The sequence below is a fragment of the Dysidea avara genome, chromosome 13 (assembly GCF_963678975.1).
Source record: "Dysidea avara chromosome 13, odDysAvar1.4, whole genome shotgun sequence".
NCBI classification, from domain to species: domain Eukaryota; kingdom Metazoa; phylum Porifera; class Demospongiae; order Dictyoceratida; family Dysideidae; genus Dysidea; species Dysidea avara.
In genome coordinates, this window is record NC_089284.1 from 12505372 (window position 1) to 12532350 (window position 26979).

The 26979-nt window shown below is 40.2% G+C and overlaps 1 protein-coding gene across 3 annotated transcripts in view; it reads left to right on the forward strand.

Annotated features, from left to right (window-relative positions):
- Nucleotides 1–2966: 2966 nt before the first annotated feature.
- The window catches only part of LOC136242777 (uncharacterized), a 29472-nt gene continuing 5459 nt past the window's right edge, over nt 2967–26979 (forward strand). For 2 of the 3 annotated variants that reach the window (XR_010694641.1, XM_066034248.1), the window contains exons 1-2: nt 2967–3070; nt 19171–19360. Coding sequence is in view for 1 of the 3 variants with exons in the window: in XM_066034248.1 (XP_065890320.1) it covers nt 19216–19360 (145 nt within the window). In the remaining 2 variants the exon portion in view is untranslated. The remainder of the gene's footprint in view (nt 3071–19170; nt 19361–26979) is intronic. The other variant, XM_066034249.1, reaches the window with a different exon arrangement.

Sequence of the window (26979 nt, forward strand, 5' to 3'; positions counted from 1 at the left end):
TAGACTTTCATCTCCAAATTCCTGATTCCTCCCCTAAGGAGAAATCCTAGAATTAATACTGGGTCACAAACTGGCTGCATACCACTGATTTGATAACACTCACCCATTGCAATGGTGAAATGATAGAAGAAAAAATGTAGATATATACATGTACTACAAAAGTGATGTACATGCTATGTAGTTTCAGTACATAAATGGTGCTAATGTTTAATGGTTGGTCCTTGTGATCAATGAATGTCATGCAATCTAAAACTGTCCTGCATGGAGGGCAGGTACTCTGTACACATTGGTTTCCCAATATATAGATGTAGCTTGGACAATCCTTATTTCAGGGCCAGACTTTGAGGGGGGCTCTTGTGTCATCCTGCAAGTATTGTGAAATAATGTGAACATGCTGGGTTAACTAAACAGTAGAACACAGATAGTTCCTTTACATTACAAACAGTACAACTGCATGTAAGCTAAAGCAATTATCACAAATAATTAATTTATGCAGTGCTGTTAGTATTATGCAGGCACATGTAACATGCATGCATGGCTTAAAAAGAAAATGAATTTGAACACCATACATTAGCCATTTAGGGTAGCAGTAGAAGTCTAGTGTTCTAATAGAGCACACAGCACTCTAATAACATCTCTAGTAGCACTCTAATAGAACACACAGGACAAACACATCCAATAGAGGATATGCGTACTATATTATTTGAAAGAAAAATGATCAATTACAGTAGTGCGGCGGCGCTTTCCAAAAAAAGGTGATGGTGAATGACTTGAAATTTTGTGAAAATCCCATACAAAAGTATGGGTAGCTAATGCGGCTCAGACTATAACTCACCACTAATGGTACAGGCAGGCTTTCTCTCGCCAGGTGTACTACCTCCTAGATAGAAGAAATCACCTCTCCATAAGCAGAGCTCTCAACTGGCAGAAATCACTTGAGTAAGAACACAAGTGAAAATGAGTGAGATTGGTATATATGAAAATGAGTGAGATTATGAAGAGGGCAGGAGACTCACCTGCAGTGTGTTAATCACTCTCCTAAATTCAAAGGATTTTGCCTTTAGGGGGTCTGGGGTATGAGAAAAGTTTGCAACTCGAGACATTCTCAGATGCAATTTTGATCAAAAATTCATGATTTTTGGACAAAATTAATCACATACAGAAAGAGATTATATTGCATAATGTATACATAGCTATTATATAATTTATTGTTTGCTGCTGTGTGCCCTGTTATATTCTGATATTGCTTTCTTCGCAGATCTGAGTATCACATATGCATCTGCAGGACTGCATTTATGACAAGCTCTGTTTTGATTATAACAGATAATGACCTGAATACATACAATAACTACAGCATGGAAATGACTCAGTATATGTGACCGGATTTGCGAAAAGGTACCTTTTCAACACATTTGACATACCAGCAAACAAAACGATGTAACACTTGACTCCTTATATTGATTAACTTGCTCTTAGTATCAAAATGCAGCCAGATACTGTAGCTACATTCAGTGAAGCTTTCAAGTAATTATACGCCATGATCAAAAAGTTATGAAGCTTTAAAGTTCAAAATATGGGTCAAATTTTGTGTGTGAAAAAGGTACCTTTTTGCAAATCCGGTCACATATATAGCTAATAATTGCATGTTAAAAAAATAATGTGAAGTCAATAATTAGCTATAGCTATATGGTGTGTGCATAGATATACTGTACTAACCCCAGGTAGCTACATACTTGGGGTTAGGTATAAAGGATCTATGGTATATCTATGGTGTGTGCATGCGCAATGAGTCAATAATGGCAATGGGAGACTTTCTGTTTACGTGGCTTCTGTTGATGGTCGGTGGTTAACATATCTGAATATAAGGTTTAAAAAAAATCATTTAGCTAGTGATGGGGGGGGGGGCAAATGCCCCCCCTTAGCTACGCCTCTGAATGTATCCTTAGTTGTTTGGTTTTATATTCAGTGTATTGTTTTTGTAGGTGGTACTCATATAGGCATATTTGCCTTTTGTATTCACCTTACCTTTTGGTTAAACTAATAAAAATATATAAATAAATAAGCAACAGTACAGTGCCCTACCATATAACGATTTGTCACAGCGAGGCATCGTCTTCAGTCCGCTCTCACCACTGCCGTCTAAGCTGAGTAAAGTCTTGTACCATCCACGTGTGTTAAGTGCACTAAGTGGCTTGTTTCCTTGGTCTGCTACCGAGGGGTCCGTCACTAGCGAAATCATCGACGATATTCGGAATATGGGCATTGTATTCCATGATATTCCATATTCCTGCATATTTCAGATTATATTTCAAATATTCGCGATATTCTTGCATATTCCATAATTCAATTGGATTCCTCAATATTCCTGAATATTCCTCTACATTCCATCCATGTATTATTTAGTTAGGCTACTGGTTCATATCAAATGAAGTGCTTTTCACACAGTTGGGACGATTACGCCGAGGATTACGCAGTACGAGCAATGATGGTTAGCCGGCATGTTGCAATGGAGCCAGCGAGGAGCGGGCCATTTTATATAGACTCAATCAGTAACTGAGCTGGCCAAGACGAATGTAAGTATAACCCCTCCAGCCAAAACAACTGCTTACCAACAGAGCTACAGCTACTTTCCGCGAACCATCAAGCAGTGGAATAACCTTGAGAATAAGTGAGGACTGAGAACAAGAAGTTTGATATAATTGACGCCCGCCGCAGATAATTAAATGATGTAATTTTATATCACGTGATAAGAACAATATACGAAAATACACGTACATATACGGAAATATGATTTGAATATATTCCATATTCCATATTTCAGTTCTGATGTTCGACGATATTCCTGCCAGTGACGGACCCTCGTCTGCTACTGTGAAATCATGTGGCACAAACCCGCATATTATCTCCGTTTATTTCTGTGTTTGTATGTCTAAAAATATTGTCAAAATCACGCCCTACCCGGGGGTCACGCGACTGAGACTGGACGTCATTCTTGAGTAGCATCTGGCCGCGCGAGACTAAGTTGATGTCTGTACTTGGAAGTCGAGACTGGTGTACAAAACAACGTTAGGTATGAAAATTAGAATACAACAACTAGGACATAATACTGTAATTATGTGTCCGAGTCTGTCAGTCTGACAAAACCAGTCTTTTTATAGTCCAAATATATATACACATGTTGGCTTAATAATAATAAATTCTGTTTTCCCGTCCACCACCCGCATTAGTCTCGCGTAGCCAGACCACTACTTTGATTATGATTCTGTGTGGGCGTCGGGAAAAGTACCCGACGCCCACACAAAAGAAAAGTAGTGGTCTGGCTACGCGAGACTACGCCCGCATCTGGCCACTATCAGTTCTAAATATTCCATTATTCCGTATTCTTTTTTTTTTCCCGGGCTAGATGGAATGCCCTTGCCACCACCCCCAGCACTGGCTGTCAAATGCTGGACAACTGGATAACACCAGCGACAGTAAAATAAACTACATGAGGGCATCAGCATTGAGCCTGCCCATGGAATAGGCCAGATCAACGCAAGCAGATATGGGACGATGTACAGAAGATCGATGTCCCCTCAGGCACATGATGACAGACCTTAACAGTGAGAAGCGAAGCCTACATCTCAGCCAAAACAAGCATTTACTATAGTTCATATCCCATTTGTCTGCCAACATAGAAGTTAACTTCTTGTAAACTGTGGTAGCAGTTGGCCCCATGCCACCACTAGCTGAAAATACCAGAGGAGAAAAACATGCCCTCTCAACCTCTCTCACTCTCTCATCATAAGCACGCCTCTTTTCTTGCTCATTGGTAACATAGCACCGGGACAAAGGAGACCGCAAATAGGAACTTGCAAATGGGTTAAACACCCTAATGTCAAAAATGCACGCTGCCTGTTCGAGCCCCAAAAGTCCCGAGCTACCACATCAAGTCTCGCACCATCCTCCCTATTAGCAGTGGCATACCAAAGAGGCTCGCTATCCAGGGGCTGGAGAGCGGGCTCAATGCCAACATCAGAGCATACCTCACTAAGTAGTTCCGCCGTTAGATTACATAGTTCATTGTGGCGAATTGATGGAAAACCGCCACAAGGACAGCTAAAGGCATGTTGTACAGTGAAGGATTTGCCACACATACAAGTCTGAGGCAGTTTAGGAACCTGCCAACCAAAACATAGACAAAGAGTGTCCCTAAACTCACCCTTAGGCATGGAAAATCCATGTACAGCGATAGGGAGGGTAGTCAACCAGCCTGATGAGCCACACTCAGAAGCAGCCTCAAAGGCCAGTCGCAAAGAAGGCAAGAGACGATCAGGAAAAGACCTAGCCATGGTGCACAAGACAGCACGGCATGAGGACCTTGCCTCACGCTTACACTAGAACATCTGATGGTAAATATCGAGAGAACAAGACAAACATTGTTTCATCAGCTGGTCAACAAGAGGGGCTGTAATGTGCTTGGAAGTAGGAAAGGAAGAGGAAAAATGGGTAGAAGGGACTATGACGCCCAAACCACCCAGACGAGCAGGTAAGGAGATCAACTCTCTTTCTAAGGATCCAAAAGCTGGCTTACCAGTAATGGCAGGCAGCAAACAAACACTAAGAGCTTCATCAAGATGTTGGAAATACTCTGACGACCATGGAGTAGTCCGGGCAATATAAGACCAGCGATGTAAAAACACATGCGTGAAAGCAGCAAATGCTGCCTGAGGCTGGGTGACAGTATTCCATTATTTCCGGTTTATTCTTACATGGCTATGTAAAATCGATTTTATGCTTCGAAGGTTTGAATGCAACATTCAAAGGTTTGATGAATATTTTATGGTGCTATAGCTACTATTATGCAGGTGGCATAATTTGAGTGTATTGTAGCTTAATCCAGTTTTTGTTTTGCCTCCCTTTGGCAAATGGAATTTCTCACGTTCATATTTTATTCGTTTTAACAAGATATAGCATTGGAGAAACACAAAGCTGCTGCTAAAAGACCTTACAGTTGTACACAACTCGGGAATATTCTTCCTCTGCAGCTTGTCTCAACTGCATTTCGCGATTAGCAGTGGGCGTGGCCACTTGTGGTGCAAGCTAATTAACTTGTCACACACCTAGTACAACCACCTTCCATTACTTTCTAGTGTCTCAAGCGTAACTGCTCACGGCAAAATTATTCATGGCGTGATGAGCAGTTGGATTCTTACGGTCTTTTGGTCGCCAATATGACCAGGTTGCACATGCGCAAAATTCGAACTTTGCTTATGTGATTCGAATGATACATCCTTCAAACCATTGAACGAATGCAGTACATTTGTTTATGCACTAGTAAAATCCATCTTGTAACAGTGTCAGCTCTTGTGTCAGAATAATAGAAATGGACCACCTGCAAGTATATAGGACAAGAAACAGTTTGGTGTGGCCTCATATTGTGTATCTTCTTTACTTACACAGTTGAATGATTAAGATTCAATTAATGTTGCAAGTTAATAATTGTAGTAAGTTGTATCAACTTAACTTTTATTCTTGGCTGCTTCAGATATCAGCGGTTTTGGCTGCCAGTTACCTGTTTTTCAGCCAAGGTGTTCTTTGGTAATCATAGTCAGTTGTAGTGACATTATTGATTCTTGGCCGCTCTAGATATCAGCTCTTTCAGTTACCCATTAATTTCATGGAGTGTTTTTCTACAGCTTATCTGTTTTACATGGGGTTACAGATACTTGTAGTGTCTTGGATGTGCCTTTTTTTACAGCAAAGGTGTTTTTGGGAGTATATATATATATACTGAGGAGAGTATCCTACTCTCATGTACCCCTGTAGAAGGATGTATTGTGAAGTTATGACATAACAACAAGATGTTGTGGTTTGTGATGTATGAGCAGCCATAAAAGTGCAAGAATCGCTAGCACCATTCACACTCACAAATCTCAGGATAGCCGCATTCGCGAATGGCCTAGCAAGAAACGCTTACGAAGCAGTCTTAACCCATGAAGGAACGATTGTAGTTTGGTGAGAAACACTTAGAACTGGAGTTAATTTGGTTGCTAGCAATGTTGTTAGGCACGCATTCAATCGATACCATGTTCAACTAATGGCAGCATTCATTATACAAAGAAAAATGGGCAAACTCAGAAGTGCTCCGTCATAACTTCACAATACACCCTTCTACAGTGGTACATGAGAGTAGGATACTCTCCTCAGTGTATATATATATACGTATATAATTGTGAACTCTTGTCTATACCCATAACTGTTGGCTACAGGTCGGTATCTTGTTTCACAAGTGAAATATATATATATATATGATCAATCAAAACAATTTCTCCATAGGCGCTTGTACACTTGTTCCCCAAATAATGCCATCTGTGACATCACTGTGCTCTCTGAACATGATTAAGTAACATATTTTACCACTTATGTAAAAATCCAAATCCCTAAGTTCCTAACACCCTTACTACATCCTAAATTAATTCCTTGTAACTCTAATTGGCTGATAATTTGGCCGCCTTTTTTTCTTTACTCTGACTATTGAAAAAGGCGGCCAAATTACCAGCCAATTAGAGTTACAAAGAATTAATTTAGGATGTAGCAAGGGTGAATGTATAGAACACACTTGAATGATTAAGATTCAATGTTGCAAGTTAATAATTGTAGTAAGTTGTATCAATTTAACTTTTATTCTTGGCTGCTTCAGATATCAGCTGTTTTGGTTGCCAGTTACTTTTATTTACCTGTTTTACAGCCAAGGTGTTCTTTGGTAATCATAGTCAGTTGTAGTAACATTATTGATTCTTGGCTGCTCTAGATATCAGCTCTTTCAGTTACCCATTAATTTCATGGAGTGCAGCTTATCTGTTTTACATGGGGTTACAGATACTTGCAGTGTCTTGGACACGCCTTTTTTACAGCAAAGGTGTTTTGGGGGGGGAATATCACTAATTTTTGTCAGTTATATAATTTACAGACCCAATGTCCAAGCCATGGGGGGTATATGATGAATTCTGCCTTGTAGAGGTGTTGCAACCAAATAGAAATCTGCTGATAGGTGGTGAGCATATAACATACATTCCTATAGTAGCTGTTAATTTTTTATTAGGACAAGGGCCAGTGGAAATTACTGGTCATGCCAAGCAATAATGGCTACAGTCAGGGTTACCAAAGATCTGTGTAAAGCACTTATTTGCAAAGCATGATTTCTAGGTGATCTTGGGGAATGCCACCATCTTGAAATAGCAACTCTGAGATGGGATCTGGGAGTGTTTTCAGACAGAGATGTAAATATTCAGCTATATTGTTCAATGACTGTTCTATTAGAGTATTTTATTGCATGACTGTTCTATTAGAGTATTGTTTGACTGTTCTATTGGAGTATATCATTCATTCTGTACTTGTCAATGAATAAAACCTGCTATGACCACTGTCATAGTGCCCTGAAGACGACCTATCAATTTGGTTTGCCACTCATAGAGCTAGATGCTTTGCTAAGGGTTATGAAAGAGATCACAAACATCATACTATTATTTTTATTTCACTACATACAAACACACACTTACATCATATACAAGCACAAGACGCACACAAAATGTGCAGACACTATACACACATGTTCACAAACATACACCACATATTGGTTGTACTCAAGTTAATATCACATCTCTTGTGAAATGCTCTTGTAGGAGAGATGGTAGTGCCTTTACGTGGTGCTAAAATAAGTTCTTGCAGAAAAGAAAATTGTGCCGGTTAATTACACATGTCATTCCATAGTTAAGCCATGAGGATATCCAAGCAAGTATCTTTGGTGTTGCGACTGATGTTCCAGGTTAGTTGCATGTGTGTTTAATTTAAGGTTAAGTTCAGTGCCTGCTTGTTCTTTTACAGATCTCACTTAACCTTGTGTCGTCATGCAGACATCTGAATATTGTGCAAGCTGTGTGGAACAACCCCAACTCATATACACAATCATTGGCAACCACGAACCACATGCATATGTACATTCAAGCAATCTGTTACAAAAGTTGAAAGCCACAACACAAGCTCATACTGGCAAACCACAAACCACATTCCAGCAATTTGTTACAAACTTTGTTGCACCATGGTATGTGCATAATGATCAATTAATGAAAGCCACAACAGAAGCTCCATGGTGCATTAATGGAAATAAATAAGTTCCACCTGACTGACAATTATCACGTGACCTATTTAGGGGATATCCCTTGGAAAGACCCAGTGAACACACTTGATACACGATTTATATTATTATTGATGGCAGTCTATGTCTTGAGAGGGAAGTATAATATTATTAAACACTAAAATACATTAAAGTACGAGTAGCTACCGCATTGTAGAGCCATAACTAAGAACAAGTTCCACTTGACTGACAATGATCACGTGGCCTATTTAGGGGAAATCTCTTGGAAAGTCCCTGTAACATATCCTGTGAAGTATCTTGGAAATATTGTTCCGATACACAAGCGTAATGACAAGCATAATCCTAGTAACTACAGACCAATCAGTCTCACTTCTATTGTAATCAAAGTTTTTGAGCGTATTTTGCACCGACACTTAGTTTCTGCTTTGGAGCGTCACCAACTGCTTAGTCCTTCTCATTCTGGCTTCAGAAATAAAAGATCTACTGTAACTCTTCTGACTGAGGCTGTTGATGATTGGTCTCAATGTTTGGAACAACGAAGCACTGTACATTGTCTACTGCTTGACTTTGCGAAGGCTTTTGATTCTGTACCACATGAACGCCTTCTGCTTAAGTTAAGCTCTCTAGGAATTCATGGTAAAGTACTGTCATGGCTTAGATTTTTTCTAACTAAAAGAAAACAAAGAGTGGTAATCAATGGTACTTTTTCAGATTGGGCCATTGTTACTTCTGGGGTTCCACAGGGAACTGTCTTGGGTCCACTTTTGTTTTTGATTTACGTAAATGATTTGGCTTCTGTTGTAAAACACTCCACTGTTAAAATGTTTGCTGATGATGTTTTACTTTATGCTCCAGCTAACACTCTCAAGGAATGTTCTTCCCTACAAAATGACCTCACTGCCATTTCTTCTTGGGCTAGTCGCTGGCAATTAAAGTTAAATCCCACCAAATGTGAAGCTTTTATGATTACTAACAAACGCAAACCAATACTCCATTAACCATCAACCTATTTCATGGAGTAATCCTGTGAAGTATCTTGGTGTGCAGGTAGATTCCAAGTTAAACTGGTCTAAGTATTGCAAGTATGTTGTCAGTAAGGGCACCAAGTCTTTGAACTATTTACGTAGATCAATGTTTGGTTGCAGCCGTGCAGCTAAGTGTGCCGCATACAAAGCTATCATCCGGCCAATGCTAGAGTATGCTGCAGTCGTATGGAATCCCCATAATTTGGGAGATATCCAACTACTAGAGTCCCTACAAAAGCGGGCAGCTCGATGGATCTGTGGGAGTCGCTGGAGTCCATCTACCAGCTCTTGGACCATTTCTTCGAATGATTGTTGCTCCCAACTTCACCTTCCTTCTCTCCAGTCAAGATGAAGTTTCCTTTCGGTCAGTTTCCTCAATGACATATATCACCAGCAAACATCTATTACATTTAATAGTCACTGTTCATTTAATTCCATAGCATCTACCAGAAGTCACCATCTTTCACTGGTCCCTCCACAGTCCACCATTAATTCTAGGAGATATTCTTTTTTTGTCAACACAACTTTCTTCTGGAACACTGTGCCATTACATATCCTTGAAGACAGTAATCGAAAGTCTTTCCGGCATAACCTTTATAATTACTTATGTGTCAAGTAACTTCTTAATCACTGTTTTGTGTTTTGTTGTGTACTGTTTAGTTTGTAGTGTACTGTAGGTATATGTATGTTTGTTTTTTGTAGGCGGACACCTTGTACAGGCTTTGCCTTTTGTGTATGCCTTCCTTTTTGGTAAATTGATAATAATAACACCTCAAGTGAATACACGTGATGCGCGGTTTACATTAATTATTGATGGCAGTCCATGTCTTGAGAGGACTGAATACTACTAAATATTTGTTATATTGTAACTGGATTTCAATGGAGCGGCGAAGCGTACTTAACTGATTTGAAACTAAGATACGTAGAGTCTACACCGCTCGACACCGCTTGAAGAAGAACGTCTAATGGATATAGTCTCGTCCTCGCAGAGGGTGGCGCTTATCGATTAGAGATTTATAAGCCCCCCCCCCCCCCCCGAAAACGAGACTAGAATGAATATTAAAGAGTCGCCGGCGAGAATACTGATGTACTCAGCTCTTCGTGGAGGTTCAGTAACGAAAGGAGTGAAAAAAATATGAGGCTAGTGCGAGGGGTCCGACACTCTTGAAATCTCGTGCGCTTCGTCAGAAATCATGAAATCACACACTCAAAAGAAATCACACTTTTTGAAAACAAAAATCGTAAAACTCCGTATATTTCCGTAAATTACGGACGCATTGAATGACGTGATATTATTAATTGGAACATAACAGAAGTGATTCTTGATCTGGCACTGGTCAATCTTGAATTTTACAGCCCAAGCTGAGTCCACTATAAATGGTGAAAAGTTTCCATCGCTGGAGCCACACGAGTGATCTGAGAATCTATCTTGGAATCTATTCAGTGTTAACTAGCAATTTAGACTCTACTCGCAGTGACAATACATGACTGCATGGCATAGGCGGTGGAGACAGGAGGGGCCATGGGCCCCCCCCCCCCCCCCCCCACACACACTTTTTTGGGACACTGCAAGAAAAGATCAAGATACTCTAATAGAACAGTCAGGATCTGGATACTCTAATAGAGCAGTCACAGTATTCAGAGAAGCAGTCTAGTAAACTACTTAGCTACGTATGTGTAGTTATAAATAAGGAGATATAATTGGTGGAGAACAGCTATTGTCAGCAGGCTGTGACTTTTTTTTTTTTTTTTTGGCCTTCAACTTACAGCTGGCCTGGCCCCCTCACTCTTTGGCCTGCTCCACCGCCCCTGCTGCATGGGTTAGTGATGAAACGGGTTAACCATGTAGAAGGCCTAGGGCTGCAAACTATAAGTACACTTTTGCAAAGAAAGTAGTTCCCAGCATTAGCTTCAGGACTAATATAATTATTAGAGAACATGTATGTCAGTACTGGTTAGTAACTAACTACTAGGTGTAACTTTTCAATCACATAATATGATTCTGCTTGTTCATGCAGCTGACCCACTAAACATCTTTGCACAACTCGCAAGCAAACATCTCATATAAAACAATCCTGGCATACACAGACACAATGAAGACCATGGATGTATCCAGATCAGTCGACTGTGTACTTAGGTGTTTCCTGCCACTGTGGTTGTTAGTCAATGAGATCAGGTTTGTTAACATAGATCCAATACCATTGTGAAGGAAGGGGCATGCACGTTACTGATGTTAGCAGAGATACTGTTTATGTCAACTTTCAGGTGTGATTTAATCTATTGTGTATTATCAAACTGGTAGGTAATGCATACTGTACTACTATTCAGGATTCGGCGGACACAACCCGTAGACACACAACGTGCTCAATACAATTAATATATAAGAATACACTCGTACAGTCTATATCTTAATTACTGGTACAACACTATTACATTACATACAGTATGTTTATACTACATCCCCCTTACTAAAGGGTTTGTTACACACACTGTGTCACAATGTCTACTATATACAGGTTATCTTACTTACATGTTACAACCATAAAACATTATAACCTAAAAATTAGCTGTTGTCCGGTCTATAGCGCTGTGGAGGCCTAGAAGTGTGTCCACTCCTAGTGTGTACCATTTCATCACTTGGTGGTACAGAAGGCAAAGATGGTTGTGAAGACTGTTCACTTACAGTTGGTTGCTCACTAGCAGATTCACTGTTAATAGGTATGTCTGGGATCATGTCTAATTCATCTCCAGAAGTTGTTGGCGACACAATAAGTTGGCGGCGGTTTCGTCTGAGTGTTCCTTGTGATGTCTGTACTGTATATGATCTAGGAGCAACCTCAGATAAAACTTTTCCAGCACATTTGTTACAAGGTATCCACTCCATGTCTCCTTGCTCTAGTGGAGGCAAGTTGCGGGCCTTATGTCGACTGTCAAAATTCTCTTTCTGTTTCTCACGCCTTGTTGCTTCCATCATCTCAATCTTAGAGCAGTCAGGTATTTTAGGTTTCAGTTCATGTTCCATAGTTGGCAAGTTGCTTCTTAATTTACAATTCATTAGAAGTTCAGCTGGACTGCAACCGATGGTAGGTATAGGGGTTGTTCTGTATGATAAAAGGGCAAGGTACAGATCATCTGATTTCTTCAGTAGCTGCTTCACAGTTTGCACTCCTCGCTCTGCCTCACCATTTGACTGTGGAAAGTGGGGGCTGCTGGTTGTGTGTTTAAAGGAGTACTGTTTGGAAAACTGATAAAACTCTTTAGAGGAATATTGTGGTCCATTGTCCGTAACTACTTGGGGGATTCCGTGTCTAGCAAAGATAGACTTTAAGTGTGTTATGATGGCATTGGATGTTTCTTGTGTCAGTTTGGCAACTTCAATATATCATGAAAAATAGTCAATCACTAGCAGATAGTTAACACCTTTGATAGTAAACAAATCACTTGCCACCTTCTGCCATGGTAGCTTAGGAAATTGTGTTGGCATCAGTGGTTCAGCATGCTGGATATGCTCTTTACAGCAAGTAGGGCAACTTGTGACAAGTTCTTCAAGCTGCTTACTTAAGCCAGGCCACCACACAGATTGTTGAGCCCTCAGACGGCATTTGGTGATTCCCTGGTGTCCACAGTGAATCTTGTCTAGTATGTCACATTGTGCAGGACAAGGGATCACAATGCAGCTATTCCGCAGTAACAAGCCTTTCTGTATGGTAAGCTCAGCTGCAAAAGGATGGTAAGCCTTGAGTGTACCTTTAACTTGGTGTTTTGAGGGCCAACCTGATTGGCAAAAATGCTTCAATTGCCGACAGGTCTCATCGTCATCTTCTTGTTGCTTCGACTCTGCCAAACGCTGCTCAGTGACCGGAAGACTCTCCATGATCAGGTTCACGTACATTTCAGTGTCATGGTGGAACTCAATGTCAGCTGAAGATGCCGACGATGCAGGCGCCCTGGACAGAGTGTCAGCAACTGTGAGTTCTTTTCCCTGGAGGTGGGAAATAGTGAACTTGTACCGCATCAAATGCATGCGGAAGCGTTGCAGTCTGGGAGATAACTCCTCTAGGTTCTTCTCTCCCAACAAGGAAACCAAGGGCTTATGGTCAGTTTCCACTCGAAACTGCATCCCAACTAGATACTCCCTAAATCGTTCACAGGCCCATGTGATCCCCAATGCTTCCTTCTCAATTTGGGCGTACCTCTCGTCAGTAGGGGTCAATGCTCTGGAAGCATAGGCTACAGGTTTCCACTGCTGGTCTTCCTGTTGCTGAGTTAATACTGCCCCTAAACCAAACGAGGATGCGTCAGTAGAGACCATGGTATCTCTACTGGGATCGTACAAAACTAAAACAGGGCCATCACTGAGCTCTTGTTTAATCTGTAGAAAAACTGTCTGTTGGGTATCACCCCAAACCCACTGGTTTATCTTGCTTAGTAAATCTCTAAGCGGCTTCACTTTTTGTGACAAATTTGAAGTAAACTTTCCCAGGTAAGTCACCATACCCAGAAATCTATGAAGTTCAGTTACATTAGTACTTTAGTAGGTGCCTTTAACTGCTGTATAGCACTAACTTTGTCTGAGTCTAGATGAATACCGGCAGTGTCAATTACATGCCCCAAAAATTTGACCTTGTCAATAGAAAATTCACATTTGTCTGCATTCAGCGTAGCACCGGCTCTCTTAATCCTCTCAAGGACAGCCTTCAACCGTTGGTCATGTTCAGCCTGAGTTTGACCAAATACCAGCACGTCATCCATCATGCATGCCACCCCTTGTAAGCCAGAAAGCATGTGCGACATCTTCTTTTGATAGAACTCGGAGGCTGATGTAATGCCAAAGGGCAGTCTGTTGAAGTAGAACCTCCCTACTGGAGTTATAAATGTTGTTAACAATGCTGATTGTTTAGACAGCTTAATTTGCCAAAACCCTAAGTTGGCATCTAGTTTAGAGAACACCCAGGCACCTTGGAGTTGGGCTAGTGTCTGTTCGACTGAGGGGAGGATCAGCCTTTCCTGACATACATTCTGGTTTAACTTAGTTAAATCTACACATACACGTACCTTTCCTTTGCTTTTTGGTACCACCACCATCCCAGCACACCACTCCGTAGGTTCTTCTACTTTACGGATTACCCCCAACTCTTTCTTACGTTTCAGCTCTTGCTCCACACTGGAATCGGTATCCGTCTGGGAGTGGCAAGGGTATATGGTTTGGCATCGGCCTTCAACACAATATTGTACTCTCCCTCAATTGTACCAAGACCTTGAAACAATTCAGGATGTTAATCCACTATCTGTTGCTTTACCGAGTCAATTGTATTAACTCTATTCACTAGTTGCAGGGCTGTTATGGCTGGACTGCCAATCAGAGGCTTGCGTAGACCCTTGACGACATAAATGACTTGTACCACTGAGTTGTTTCCGTGTGTAAGAGTTCCCTTGAACTGACCTTGGAAATTCAAAGCTTCTTTACTTGGACCAACTAGAGATTTGGACATTTCTGTAGCTGTGAGGTCTTTAGCTTCTGGTACAGTTTCTCTGTGATGACTGTTACGTCTGGCCCAGTGTCGATGTGAAACTCAATTGGTAATGCATTAAGGGACACTGTAATTTTCCAGGGATCTGACCCAGCTGTAACTGTTGGTGCCTCCAGGGTATTGGATTCTTCAATAGTTCCAATAAACCAATCATAAGTTAGTTCATCATCGGCTGAATCATGAGTGTCTTCATCATTGGTAATTGTTTTGACTGACTTTGTGCTTCGGCACACTGTTTGAAAATGCCTGCGTTTGTGGCACTTTCGACAAGTAGCAGTCTTGGCTGGACACTGTTCTTCGCCAAGGTGATTTGGTTTGCCACACCTTGAGCACTTAGATTTATCAACAAAATTTGACTTCTGTGACTTGTGTGTCTTTGCACTTTTGTGCTTGCTACTGAAGCCAACAGCATCAATGTTTGATGAAGTGTCAGCTCTCACTACGGGTTGCTGTTTTCTTATGGACTCTCTGTTACGGGCTAAAGTAATAGCTTTCTCCAGGGTGAGTTCTGACTCTAGTTGAAGTTTCTCCGAGAGAGCAGAGTCGCGGAGACCGACGACAATTCAATCCTGAATCATTTCGTCTATTAATTGTCCGTAATTGCAGTACTCTGACAATCTGTGTAACGAGGTAATAAAATCGTCCACTGACTCTCCCTCTTGCTGTCTTCGCTGATTAAATTTAGCCCTCTTGAAAATAACATTTTGCTTCTTTACAAAATATCCATAAAACTTTGCCAACACTGTTTCGTAACTCTTCAGCTGCTCGTCACTGAGACTAAAAGAACGAAGAATATCTTCCGCCGCGTCACCCATGGTATACACTAGCGTGTTGATCTGGTATTCTTTCTGTTTAGACAGTTCAGACGCTAGATGAAATCGTTCAAATTGCCTGGCCCACTGTAGCCATGACTCTGGGTTTGAGAAAGTGAATCTCTTCGGTGGAGCAATCTGATATGACGCCATCAAAAATAACGTAAAGAAAACGTGCTCTGTTCGGAGAAATTACTCCTGTCACCATGTACTATTCAAGATTCGGCGGACACAACCCGTAGACACACAACGTGCTCAATACAATTAATATATAAGAATACACTCGTACAGTCTATATCCTAATTACTGGTACAACACTATTGCATTACATACAGTATGCTTATACTACACATACAAGTAGCTATCTTTCTGCATATAAGTCAGCTTCATGCAGATTAAATACATCACATATTGATCAGATGAGGTATACATTCTTACTAATAGCTATTTGTGAATATACAATCATTGTGCTGTATAAGGTTTATAAGTTCTGCTAAATTTTGCAGACATATTCATTGCTGGCAACAAAATTTCTTTAACAGTTGATTCCTTGCCAGAGATAGTAACTGTAGCATCCAGAGATAGTGGGAAACTGTCCGCATTATCATTAATTAAGCGACTGGCTGCACGAAGTTTTCCCTGCATCATCAGATTAGCAAAGCGTCGAGCCACTTGGCCAGACGTAGGAGCAGTGGAAACCCGAGTTGGAAGATGAGATTGTATTGAGCAACACTCCAGTAGTAAACTGTCCGGGTCACCTCAAGCCAACACTTAAAACGCCTTTCCAACACTCTAGCATCCTCCTTAGACCGTGACTTAAAGTGTGGTTTTTGTAACAACAGAATCGGCATCACCATTGCAGCCTTAAAAGCAATTCCTTCTAATGCAGAACAATCAGCATAAGATTGAAATAGTCTAGAAAGTTTCTGTACAAATCGGCAGCCTGCCTTGCCCACAGGAACACTGAATAAATTGCGTCTCCAATGAATGGCCTCATTGTAGGCCGAGTTTATCATAGTTGAAAAGTCAGACCCTGACACATCATTCCATAAAAATGAGGGAGGAGATATGGAAGGGTAAGTGGGTAGGTCCCCATATGGTGGGGGTTGACCAGAGCATTTAAAACATAAAATCGTTGTTATCATCAGATAAAATGTCAATTTCCAAGGCATCCAAGCCAAGGCAGTCACAACGATATCAATACTCACAACTATCACAAAAAATCATTCTCCGACCTCCATCTGGTTGTAAACAGTAACACCACAGGCGATGGGGATCATCGTCATCGTCCATGATGGAGTTTCATGGGTCGATCTGGTTAGTTTATTCCAAATAATGCAAGTGTCGGGTGTCCCTGAAAGAACAAACAGGACAAATAAGCAAGAAGTAAGCAAATAACCTTAGAACGACCTTGAACCGGTGCCTTTCACAGCGAAAGTTGAAAAACGGGCTGTCCACTCAGACACCTAAGTGACTACTTGCTGTTAGGGTGGGTAATGAATGCTATGTAACAAGCTGGTTTGAGTACCACCAGAACACACAATACACCATGTGTGATGTGGCAACAAGAGTTGAGAGATGTTGCATAATTCAAGGCTAATATTGCAAAACCGTCCCTACACGTAAATAACTCACAGTAGTGGTCGCGCATTTTTTAATTGGGCGTGCGCTTTGTAGTTTCTTGGCCGTGCGCCTCACTATCGTGAGTCTTGATATATATATTATGAACTCTTGGTATAGATCAATAAAAAACCATTGCAAATGAGCATTATCTTGAAAATTATCCACAAATAGTTTATTGTATTTGTCTTGTAACCATACTTGCTGCTTAGAGGTCAATATCTCCTTCCCTGGCTGAAATATGATTGATCAAAACAATTTCTCTCCATAGACACCTGTACATTTGTCCCCCATAATATCACGTGCTCGTGACGTCACTATGGATAAAATCCATTATATAGACAGACCACTTACACGAGAACATTAGTACACGTGATAGTCTGGAAACCACCAGGTTGTTATAGTACATAATCCCACATGTACGGTGACATATCATCACTACAGCTCCTACATGGTGATTTAACGCTACTGAATGTCCTACTTAATCAACCAAGACGGGAAAACCTTTACAGTTTATTTAAGCTTCTTCATCTGATTCACAAAATGCTTGGTAACGTAGTAGGTAGAACAGAAGATTGCAAGGGAATGAGTGAGTAGCAGTATCATAGCATGGACCATAGGTTATTCAGGTGACTTCTATGGATTCATTTAAACAGAATTCAAACTAAGTTATGTCCAGTACACCATGTTGTATAGGTGTTATGTGATGATGGGTTACAGTAAAACAGTGTAAGTTGACCAGAGAATGTGGTATGGAGTGTCATTAAGGCAGATTGTCAGTAAAAAAAAAGTTACCAATTGTAATATTATTAAACATGAAAATAGCATAAGGGTCCATAAGTCATGCACCTTTTGCATTGCTCATAATGTCACTGTATGTCATACTTGGTACACATGATGAGGGCTACCAAGTGGTACTACTACCCAAGGGCACGGATAGCTGCTTTGTGTGTTATAAAGCATTTTAAAAACGTGATAAGTTCCTGAAAGTTGTGCAGTGACACATTAAGTTACACATCTAAATTATATGGAGCAATTTCTGGTGCTTAGAAAGCTGGTTCAAGTAGTAGTGTTATCCTGTCAAGTGTTCAGTGATTGGCCATGGCAGGTACTGATTATAACGATAATCAATAATTCCTATAAATTTTTTTGTAATCTTATTTTGTTAAGTATTTAACTGCTTCAGTTTCAGCACAATTAAAAACACAAAATTATACTCATGCAATCTCATGATGATGAAAAATGGCACAGAAAAGTATAGGACTTAAGGAAAAAAGGTGTTCTATTATGTCACTAAAGAAACGCCATTATCAGCACTAGGTCTGAATACTTGAAACTGTGGTTGACCACCAATTTCTGTCATGAATAAACTTATGTTCAACTTAACCACATGCTATTATTACAAGCCTCAATACAGTTATGAACTACTTTTATTGGTATATAGATAGACCAGAGTTGTATGCTGCAAGTGTAGATGAGGCTCGGTAAACAATTGCAATAATTGTGACCGGTAAGTACTTTTAACATGACAAGTGTGTAAGGAATATTGTCATTGCAATAGAAAGTGCTTAAACAAGCAGATCATCACTTGAAGTGCAAATGTAATAGCAAGCCAGTATGGCTAAAGTAGGGTCTGAATTTTCCTTATAGTTGTTTGTTTGTTACCTTCTTTGTAAAATAATTCACCATTAGTATTTGCACTTCTACAATACTGCATCAAAGAAGAGAATAGTACCAACTGTAAAGGTATTGTAAAGGTATTGTGAGGTTGGATTTTGGTTTCGTGGGAAGGTGCAAATATTCGTGATCCTTATTATACAGTACTGCTCTATTGTTCTCTTTTGACCAATCTGGCCCAGCAATTGTTTCTGGATTTATGGCCTTCTAACCATTATTATGTTCCAACTAATATGTTCTTGCTACTCTTGCAGGCGTAGTTGATGATACTCATCCTAGGCACTCCATGATATTACATAGTTATCATATAGCATGGTGAAAGTAGCATCTCCTAGTATATTTTAAAGACTTTTTATATTGCTTTACAGACTGTTCAAGACTGCAAGGGCAGCACTGTGCTTCACCATCTCCAAATGTCCACTAACACAATCACTTACACACAGTATGCGTTCACTTTTGCTGTTCTCATTTGTGGTGTTGGATTTGCTGTGTGGTGGGAGTATTATGGATTTATAACAACACCAATGCAATTGCCACCTGTTGAGAAGAACTATCCTCGTAAGTATATGTGCGTGTGTGTGTGTGCGTGCATGTGCATGCGTAGTTATTGTTATACTATGGATGTACATACTACATGGTTTTTAAAATAAAAGTTTAGGCTCCAGATGTTTGCTCATATCAATGTCCTGTAACTTCCCAAATGCAAGTTTTTGTTTGAAGGAGGATATGGTACATGTAGGTGCTGAGACTACATCGGACAGTAAGGAGTTCCACTCATTGACAACTCTCTAGTAAAGAAATTTGCTCTCAATTGCAGTTTAGTTGGTTTTATAGAGTTACAAGTGATGGCCTCTTGTGTAGTATTGTGTGTGTGTGTGTTTGTGTGTGTGTGTGTGTGTGTGTGTGTGTGTGTGTGTGTGTGTGTGTGTGTGTGTGTGTGTGTGTGTGTGTGTGTGCACCTGCCAGCATGCAAAGCATGCTGGAACTAGGGGAGGTCTGGGGGCATGCCCCCCCCCCCCCGGGACATTTTTGAGAAAATAGATGCTAAAATACTGCAATTTGGAGACATTTCCACATAAAATACATATTCTGCGTGTAGACATTTTATATGCTGCTTTTAGATATATATATGGCTCTCTGCAGCATTTGCTAATGGAAGGTTTGGGTAGGTTCAGACAACCAAGCACATGATACACCCTCTCACAATTGCATGCATGATAGAATAATAATGTTGAAACTGGAAAATTTTGAAAATTGAATGATACGAGATTGAATCTGAGAGCATTTTCAATGGAAATTGTGCACCTGAATTAAGTATACCAGTACCAGTAATAACTACACAAGTAGATGAACACTTTTAAACAGACCAATGCACTTCATTGTATGTATCGTCGCAGGCAGATTTGGAAAAATTCCATAATAGAACCAACTTTTATGCTTACACTGAATGTCCTATTAGAGTAGTTAGATGACTGTTCTATTAGAGTGTCTCGATCTTGTACACCTCTAATGCTGATCCGGGTCCTTGTTGCATAACCTTTAGCATAAATCCACTAATAATGCCTTGGAAAAATGTTTATAAGGTGGGTTTATGAGTATTTGTATTATTAGTGATCATATAATTATGTTAAGACAAAATTTCATTATAATCCTTAGCATATTGATCAAGTAAAGCCTAAAAGTGAAGGGGGGTGGGGCTCAGCCCCCAAAGCCCACCCCCTAGATCCGCCCCTGTGAGCAATACACTTAGGCATTACTCCAGTCTACCCAGCTGTTTAAATGGGGACCTGGTTACCTGGTGTCAACTAGAAACTACCCAGCCCACTCAACTGCATCATCAATGGGTACCTGATGTTAAGCAGGAAAGCAAATACCAACTGTCCATAGCAGGTGAAGGTCCAGTTGGGACTTTGGGTGCCCACACTTCCACCTGTGAGACATGGCAATTCCTCTGTGGGTTTCTAGTCCTCTACCCCCAAGAGGACTTGCCTTTGATGACTTGAGTAGCACATCGTTGCTGGTTCACTGGATAGGCATGACCGTCTAGCACAGTAACTAAAGGTTTTGCTTTTTGTTTCACTTTTGTGGCATTCATGTGTATGTGTGTAGTGTATGGTACAGTGGAACCTTAGTTATCCGGACTCCACTTATCCGGATTCTCAGTTTACCGAACTATGGAAATGACTGCTCTATTACAGTAGTGACTGTTCTATTAGGGTAGTTGATAATATTGATATTTAAAAAAAACGTTTTAAATGCTATTTTAAAGTTATTTATACACAGTTTCAGAGATATGAACTTTTCAGACTTATGGACTACCCCAGGTCCCAAGGGGTTTGGATAAGTGAGGTTCTACTGTATGTAGTGTATTGGTACACTAGTGATGTGGTGTATGAATCTGAAATTACTTGTGTATTGTTTGCTAATAGTGTTTGTTTAAAGTATATGTACATTCTTCACAGTTCTACTATCATACAGTACGATAGTTACTGTATAGTAGGGACCACAAGGGAGTAGGCATGGCCCACGAAATAACATCACCCAAAAACCAGCCTCAATTTTCCCTGACAATGATGAGGCAGTATTAATTAGGTAAAACTAATCCCAAACAAGCTTTCAGATCAACCCGAAATGCTTTTAACAAGTTGCTACGGAATTTTAAAAATAGTTTATTAAATGGATTTTCTACTAACTGACTGCCTGACTGACTGATACCTTCAGACAAGCATAACTAGATAACAGCTAAGGCTACGGGCTTGATTTTTCACTGTTCGATGTTGCTTCAGCCCGAGAGGTGCCTTTTGGCGGCATACTGCAGTATGTACAATGTATTCTTCATGGACTTACCAGTGTCCTCCTTTGTGTCCCATTCATCTCAGTTGCTGGCAGCAAAAATTGTCGATTTGGCGATAGCACATGATGGCTTCCCTTCATAATGGAAATCATTCGTATTTTTCATAGTGGCTGTTTTGATTGCAGAGGTGCTTTTCCAACAGTTCTCGATTTGTACTGCTGTGTAATGGGTTGAACACAGCTGACAACAAAACGTAATGTATACTTCACTTTTCAGACGTTAATTGATATAACTGGGGTGCGTGGCACCACTTCTTTCAGTATGCATGGATTGCAGAGGTGCTTTTCAAACAGTTCTAGATCTGAACTTATGGTGTGTAACGGGTTGAACATAGCTGACAACGAAGCATAATGGATACTTCACTTTCAGACGATAATTGATATAGCTGGGGCACCCGGCACCATTTCAGATGTGGTATGCGTGGGTTCACAGGTAATAATAATCCAGTGTGTCGTGCAGCCCAAGAGGCCGGCACGCAACACCCGTGAGTATATTGACAGGAAGAACAAAAACGCAATTTTCGCACCTCCGTAGCTCTGTGCTGCCTTGATGAAACAAGACGATTTTTGCTGAGGACGTGCCCTCCAACTTCAGTACCCCACATACCAAATTTGAGTGAAATCGCTTCAGGCGTTCCCGAGATATCCAACTTCAAAAATTGGCTTAGTTTCTTAGTTTTTTTCTTATTTTTCTTCCTCTTTTCGCACACTTACAAAAACTGCCATAAAACGCGAGCGCTATATCCGATTGCCTTGAAATTTGGCACACATAAGGGGGTATAAAGGCGCATCTTGGTACCAACTTTGGCTGGAATACGATAAACAGGCCAGGAGTTATTAGCGATTATTCATGAAAAATAACACCAATATGTTGTCACACCTACAGGATAAACCACTTACAGGAAGAAGCTGAAAATTGGTGGGTGAATAGATTAACTATTGAACCTCAAACCTTTTGTGGTTTGAAAGAAATCGAGCTAAAAAGAAAGGAAGATACAACGAAAAAACCAACAGTGTGTAACAATTATGCAATCGAGGTTAGCTAATAAAAAACGACTACTTGTCACGCCTACCAGAAAAAACGTTTGGGGTAATGCTTTTAAAATCACTGTACAGATGGAGTAATCATCTTAGAAAGACTCTTCAATGGTGTAGAAGAATCAGACTTAAAGCCACGGAGTTATAACACGAAATCCAACTTGGTGTAGCAAGTGCGAGATCGAGATACTCTAATAGAGCAGTCATCCTAATAGAGCAGTCACCCTGAAGAGAATTCAAGAGATCAGCTAGAAATAAGTAACCTGTATAGAGATCAGCTACAAACAAATCACCCTGTAGAGAGTTCAGTAACAAACAATTCACTCTGTAGATAGATCAGCTAATAGAAGTTACCTTGTATAGGGAGTTCAACTACGGAAAGAGATAGTTCAGCTAGAAGAAGTCACCTTGTAGAGAGTTCAGCCACAAAGAAACCACCATGTAGAGAGTTCAGCTACAAACAAGCCACCCTGTAGAGAGATCAACTACAAACAAATCACCCTGTAGAGAGATCAGCTAGAAGAAGTTATCTTTTAGAGAGCTCTATAGCTTAGAATAAGTTACCTTGTAGAGAGTTCAGCTACAAACAAATCACCCTGTAGAAAGATCAGCTAGAAGAAGTCACCTTGTAGAGAGTTCAGCTACAATGAAACCACCATGTAGAGAGTTCAGCTACAAACTAGTGATCCTGTAGAGACATCAGCTAGAAGAAGTTACCTTGGAGAGAGTTCAGCTACAAAGAAACCATCATGTAGAGAGTTCAACTACAAACAAGTGACCCTGTTGAGACATCAGCTAGAAGAAGTCACCTTGTAGAGTGTTCAGTTATAAAGAAACAACCATGTAGATAATTCTGTAATAAATATACGAATTATATATATATATAAATTGAACATTTACTGATATAATCAAAAATATTTAAAGTATTTAACATCTACTTCATCTTTTCTTCTTCCTGTGATAAAAGAAAAAAAATAGGTTAAAAAATGGTCCCAAAGCCAGCTTTGGGGTATACAAATGCAAAAAGAAGTGAAATCTAATCCAAAACAGCCAAGCTGTAAAAAAAAGATTCTTGGCTGCCACCTTGGATTTCACATCTTTTTTCACCATAGCCTTTTTGAGGGCCGCACTCTTTTACAGCTTGGCTGTTTTGGATTAGATAATTTTTTTTTTTTTAAAGTTAACAACAAAGTCCACAGAAAAATTTGAAATTTTAAACAAGAGTAGGGACCATATCACATCGATAAAAAGTACTGAAACAAGCCGGAGTAGTGCACGATATTAAATAAGAAGTGTTATATCCCTACTGTGCTCAAGATACCATGATGGAAATGCACAGAAGGGATATGACACTTCTTATTGTTTTACTGTGATTCAATATCGTGCACTACTCCAGCTTGTTTCAGTACTTTTTATCGATGTGCTATGGTCCCTACTCTAGTTGAAAATTCCAAATTTTTCTGTGTATAATAGTAGGAATCATGAGGTTTGGGCTTTTCTGGCCAAAAATATCATCATCGCAAAACCAGCCTCACAATCCCTTCATGGAACTTTGATAGTATTGGTGAGATACAAATCCAATGTTGTCTCGCGAGAGTGCAAGCAATTAACAAAATTGCTACTTAAAGGGCGTGGGACCAATTTAGCTTGCAAGTACTCATCCCAAATGAAATGGGATGGATGCTCACAAGCAAAATTGGTGCCACACCCTTTAATTAGTATTTTAATCACTCACTCTTGTGGAGATGATGTTGCATTTGAACTGTACTGTGTAAGCAGTCCAAAAGTGTCTACAGACTACAGAGCAGCTAAAACCACTTCTGATAAGTTGCTACGGAATTGAAAAAGAATTATTTAGCAGAATTTTCTACTGACTGCCTAACTAACTGTCTGCCTGCCTGCCTGCCTGCCTGCCTGCCTGCCTGCCTGCCTGCCTGCCTGCCTGCCTGCCTGCCTGCCTGCCTGCCTGCCTGCCTGCCTGCCTGCCTGCCTGCCTGCCTGCCTGCCTGCCTGCCTGCCTGCCTGCCTGCCTGCCTGCCTGCCTGCCTGCCTGCCTGCCTGCCTGCCTGCCTGCCTGCCTGCCTGCCTGCCTGCCTGCCTGCCTGCCTGCCTGCCTGCCTGCCTGCCTGCCTGCCTGCCTGCCTGCCTGCCTGCCTGCCTGCCTTCAGACAAGCGTAGCTCAACAACCATTAAGGCTACAGTCCTGATTTTTTTTTATTGTTAGATGTCGCTTCAGCCTGACTGGTACCTTTTGGCGTACTGCATGTATGCTTCATATACTTACCTGCGTCCTCTGCTGTATCCCATATAGCTTTGCTTACAGCAAAATGTGTCAATTCATGTCAATTCATGGTAGCGCAGCATGGTGGCTTCCCTACACTGTACATAATGCAAATTGTCTGAGCTATCCGTTGTGACTGGATTGACTGCAGCGATCCTTTGCATAGGAGCTTCTTCATTTATAGCGCTGTGTGACTGGCTGAACCTAGCTGAAAACGAAGTGTAATGGCACTTGGCTTTCAGTAATAATTGATAGTTAGGGCATGCATTCAGATGCAAACTTATTTTAATGGCATGCCTGGTGTCATTCTTCCTTTTGATATGGTATGCGCGTGTTCACATTAGTCGTTATATGATAATTATGTGTGAACAAACAAATAGAAAGAAAAATTAGTCTGATTAAGGATCATACCCAAAAGAAGTATTGAAACTCCTACTTGATATACTGTAGGGTCGGGTTGCTTCTATTAAGCACATCAGTGTTGGGCCACTCTGTCTATTAAGCATATCAGTGTTGGGCCGCTACTTTTATATTACTTATTACTCGTTACTGCCACTGCAATGAAATGCGTTACAGTTATATATTACTTCAGTTTAAAGGTAACTAGTAATATGTTATATTACACTAGTTATTTAAAAAATTTAAAAAATTCAAAAGGTAAAAAGCAAGGAAACAAGATTAGATGACTACTTGCTAAAATGAGACACACTTTAATGCCTACTTTTGGCTAGCATCCTGAAATGAGACCATTAAATTAGCCTAAAGTAGGGATTAAAGTGTGTCTCATTTTTGCAAGTAGTCATCTAATCTTGTTTCCTTGCTTTTTACTGCTGGATCATTTCTCATTTCAGCTGTAACATTTTTAAACTTGTTTCCATACTTTTTGTAGCATGTATATTCACTGTATATTATATCACCCCCTACTTCCTTTTGAAATTTTTAATTTTTTAAATAGCTAGTTTGTTAACTTTTTTGTCTAGCTAGCTAGCTATATTATACTCTTTTTGTTTTCCACATAGTATAAATATCACTACCCAGCATTAATAAATGCTAGAGACAACTCCTATCCTTTGAGAAACAAATGAATGATGAAAGTAAACAGCATGGTGCAGCGGACAGAACATAATCGGAACAACAGGTTCGTGAATCCACTGTCATTACCTTGGCTGTCTGAAGTTTCTGGAGCTGTACACCTAGCGCTACCAGGTCTTACAGCAAGCAGGCAGGCAGGCAGGCAGACGAAATGTAGGTGAATTTTAAAAATTTTAAAACTCACTGTACATCAAAATATTCAACTTTTCGCTTTGTTTACTCAAGGTACAGTATCATTACAACAGTACTAATGCATTCCAGGTGTTTTTTCGGGTAAAACTTGTTGCAAGGCCATTTTTTTAAGGTGCGAAAATCCACGAAACCTTATGATTTCTTACTAACCCCTACTATACAGTACTATTATACTGTATGATATCACAATGTATAAAGATACTTTGTTAAGTAATAATATTACAGTAACGCACTAGTTAAGTAACACGTTAGTACTTCATTAGGTAATAATATTACAGTAACATGCTAGTTAAGTAACGCGTTAGTACTTCGTTAGGTAATAATATTACAGTAATGCACTAGTTAAATAACGCGTTAATACTTCGTTAAGTAATAATATTACAGTAACAAGTAGTTTTACGCTATTTGGAAACTCATTACTTATATGAAGTAACTATCTGTTAGATATTACTAGCATTGGAAATGTAGCACGTTATATTACGTTACTATACATTATGCCCAACACTGAGCACATACACGTTTCTTGTGATTAACCATGGCTGATAAGCGCACATGGCCAAATACGAGGTTCAACATGCAACAAAGCTATACATGGGAAGAAAAGTTGGAAGTGCTGGAAAATTACTGTCTCTTCAAGCATGTACATCTCCCTTGAGGTCTCCCTTCACTATTTTGTATTCAGCCTTCTGGATTGCAATATTCTTGTTCATCATGAAGAATT